Raw genomic sequence first — 2,223 nt, forward strand, 5'->3', positions numbered from 1 at the left:
CAGTGTTGTAAACACAACATAGGAATTAAAGATGTACAACTTGTAAAAAATGATTTACTTCACTGATTATTTTTGTTTTTACAAACACATAAATGAATAAACTCCTTTCATTTCTACTTCCTGGATGTAATTTAATGTCAAATATTTATAATATAGATGTTTTTTTCTGTGTTCAACAATTTTATTCCTCGTTATTTTCTTATACACCATTTTCTTTTTTCTAGTCAACTTTAAAACGTGACAAACTTTTTAATATGATTTATTTTATTTGCCAATAAATGTAGTTACAGTTGTATATTGCTCACAAAATAAGTATAATAAAATAAATATACGATTAGATAGAAAGATTTTATTTTGCCATTTTTATAGTAATATATAATTTATAATATACTTCAAAGTCTAAGTTTGCTATGTCATTACTTATTGTTATTAATATTTAGGTATTAATTTTATTGATCTCATATTTACTTGTTGTTCTTGTTTAAATCCACTGAATATATATAATTGTGTTAACCAAACTTAATATAATTGTATTAAGTCAACTTCCTTATCACTTTCTAAGGCCTTATTACTGTGTATTTAACCATTTAAATCATTTTATTCATATATATATATATATATATATATATATATGTCTGTACATCATCTCTGTGTTGTTTTTATTAGCTTGTTGGTTAATGTTTATTATGAAAAAACTTTTTTTTAGTTACAGTTTATACGATTTCCTGTCGTTTCCTTCTGTTAAAAAAAACATACATGTGTCTTCTTTGGTATTCAGTGAAGCTCCTCGATGATACCGAGATTAAACGACCTTGATAACTTTTTAGGGGCTCCATGACTTTCCCCGGGGTGCTACTGTATGCATCACGACAAGAGTGAGGCGGGACCCCCGGTTTCTGTCTGCCAGCAGGATCAGGATCTTTCTCACAGACTCGGCGGCGCCAGTTCCTTCACACACTCACAGGATATGTAAAGACTTCAATAACGAGTCGTTTAGCTCGAATCATCAGGATCGATCAGGCGTTAACAAGGGCTCTACATGTGCAAATGAAGCGGGGAGGGGGGCGGGGTGATGCGTTCAGGTGCTATAAAAGCCCCAGTGGAGGGCCAGAGAGGACACGCACTCTGACCTGTTGCTGGATTTTTACGCACGACTCCACACACACAAACATGAAGTTCTTCTCCGTGGAATGGATGGCGCAGAGCCACCAGGAGGAAGTGGCGACCCCACCTAAGCCCCACATCCCATGCCTGGTACAACCACGACAGCCCGCCTTTGGCAAAGGATACCTACAGCCCAAACCCAGACCGTCCAAAGTCCTGGAACCGGCGAGCCAAGACGCGGATCTTGACGCGCCAACGTGCGCCTCTCCGAGTAAGTCAGCAGCTCCACCATGTGTCGCTTTTTATTTTCTGGGAAGATTTGTGTCTAAACGTGTATTTTTTTTGTGTAGTTTCAGACGTGAGTGGGTACTCATCCGGGTACGAGAGCGAGGCGGCCTCCTCCGAGTGTCCCTCCGTGGAGGAGGAGGAGAGCCGGACGCGCAGAGTGCGCACCAAGTTCACGCCGGAGCAGATCCGAAAGTTGGAGAAGATCTTCAACAAGCACAAGTATTTGGACGCGACGGAGAGAGAGAAGACGGCGGTGAAGCTGGAGCTCTCAGAAACTCAGGTAAGACCCTCTTAGGACTGCGTCATGCGTCACTCTCCTGCGTCACGTGTTCTTAACCATCCTCTCTTCCTCTCCTCCAGATCCGAACCTGGTTTCAGAACAGAAGGATGAAGCTCAAGCGTGAGGTTCAGGACATGAACTCGCAAATTCCATCAGTCCTCTTCCACCATCATCACCAGCAGCAGCAGCAGTTCAGTCAGTACCATGACGTCAGAGCCCACTACGCGCCAGGATTTTACCCACGGATCCAGCAGCACCCCAGTCCGCTCATGATCCCCCACTTCTACTAGAGACTCTCAAAAACGCTTGTGTCACTTAAAGGAAGACGTGCAATCTAAATGTGAAAATTGTTGTTTTATATTTAAATATTAATATTTATGTTTGAATAAAGTTTTATATTGAATCTATGACGTCATGGTGCTTGTTGGACCTTTTTCCACATATTACATTTAGTTATACAACATTTTTTTATTAGATGAAAGTAGGTTTCAATCACAATCTAATGTATTATAAGATGATGTTTATGATATAATATATATATATATATCAAT

At 39.7% G+C, this 2,223-nt stretch overlaps 1 protein-coding gene across 1 annotated transcript; it reads left to right on the top strand.

Moving 5' to 3' along the window:
• The first annotated feature begins 1,170 nt into the window (after positions 1-1,170).
• LOC148069194 (homeobox protein vent1-like) lies at positions 1,171-1,962 on the top strand. The gene is made up of 3 exons (XM_087803268.1): positions 1,171-1,396; positions 1,455-1,672; positions 1,753-1,962. Exons 1-3 carry the CDS (start codon positions 1,171-1,173, stop codon positions 1,960-1,962), a joined length of 654 nt encoding a protein of 217 aa, XP_087659394.1.
• The last annotated feature ends 261 nt before the right edge of the window (positions 1,963-2,223 follow it).

This window comes from Callionymus lyra, chromosome 11, assembly GCF_982586985.1.
Source record: "Callionymus lyra chromosome 11, fCalLyr1.hap1.1, whole genome shotgun sequence".
Taxonomy (NCBI): domain Eukaryota; kingdom Metazoa; phylum Chordata; class Actinopteri; order Syngnathiformes; family Callionymidae; genus Callionymus; species Callionymus lyra.

What these genes read in the sequence shown, in the direction of transcription:
- LOC148069194 (XM_087803268.1), top strand. Translation starts at nt 1,171, where the DNA reads ATGAAGTTCTTCTCCGTGGAATGGATGGCGCAGAGCCACCAGGAGGAA. An exon ending in TAAGTCAGCAGCTCCACCAT is followed by an intron (nt 1,397 to 1,454) that starts GTGTCGCTTTTT and finishes TTTTTTGTGTAG; the next exon opens with TTTCAGACGTGAGTGGGTAC. An exon ending in TGGAGCTCTCAGAAACTCAG is followed by an intron (nt 1,673 to 1,752) that starts GTAAGACCCTCT and finishes CCTCTCCTCCAG; the next exon opens with ATCCGAACCTGGTTTCAGAA.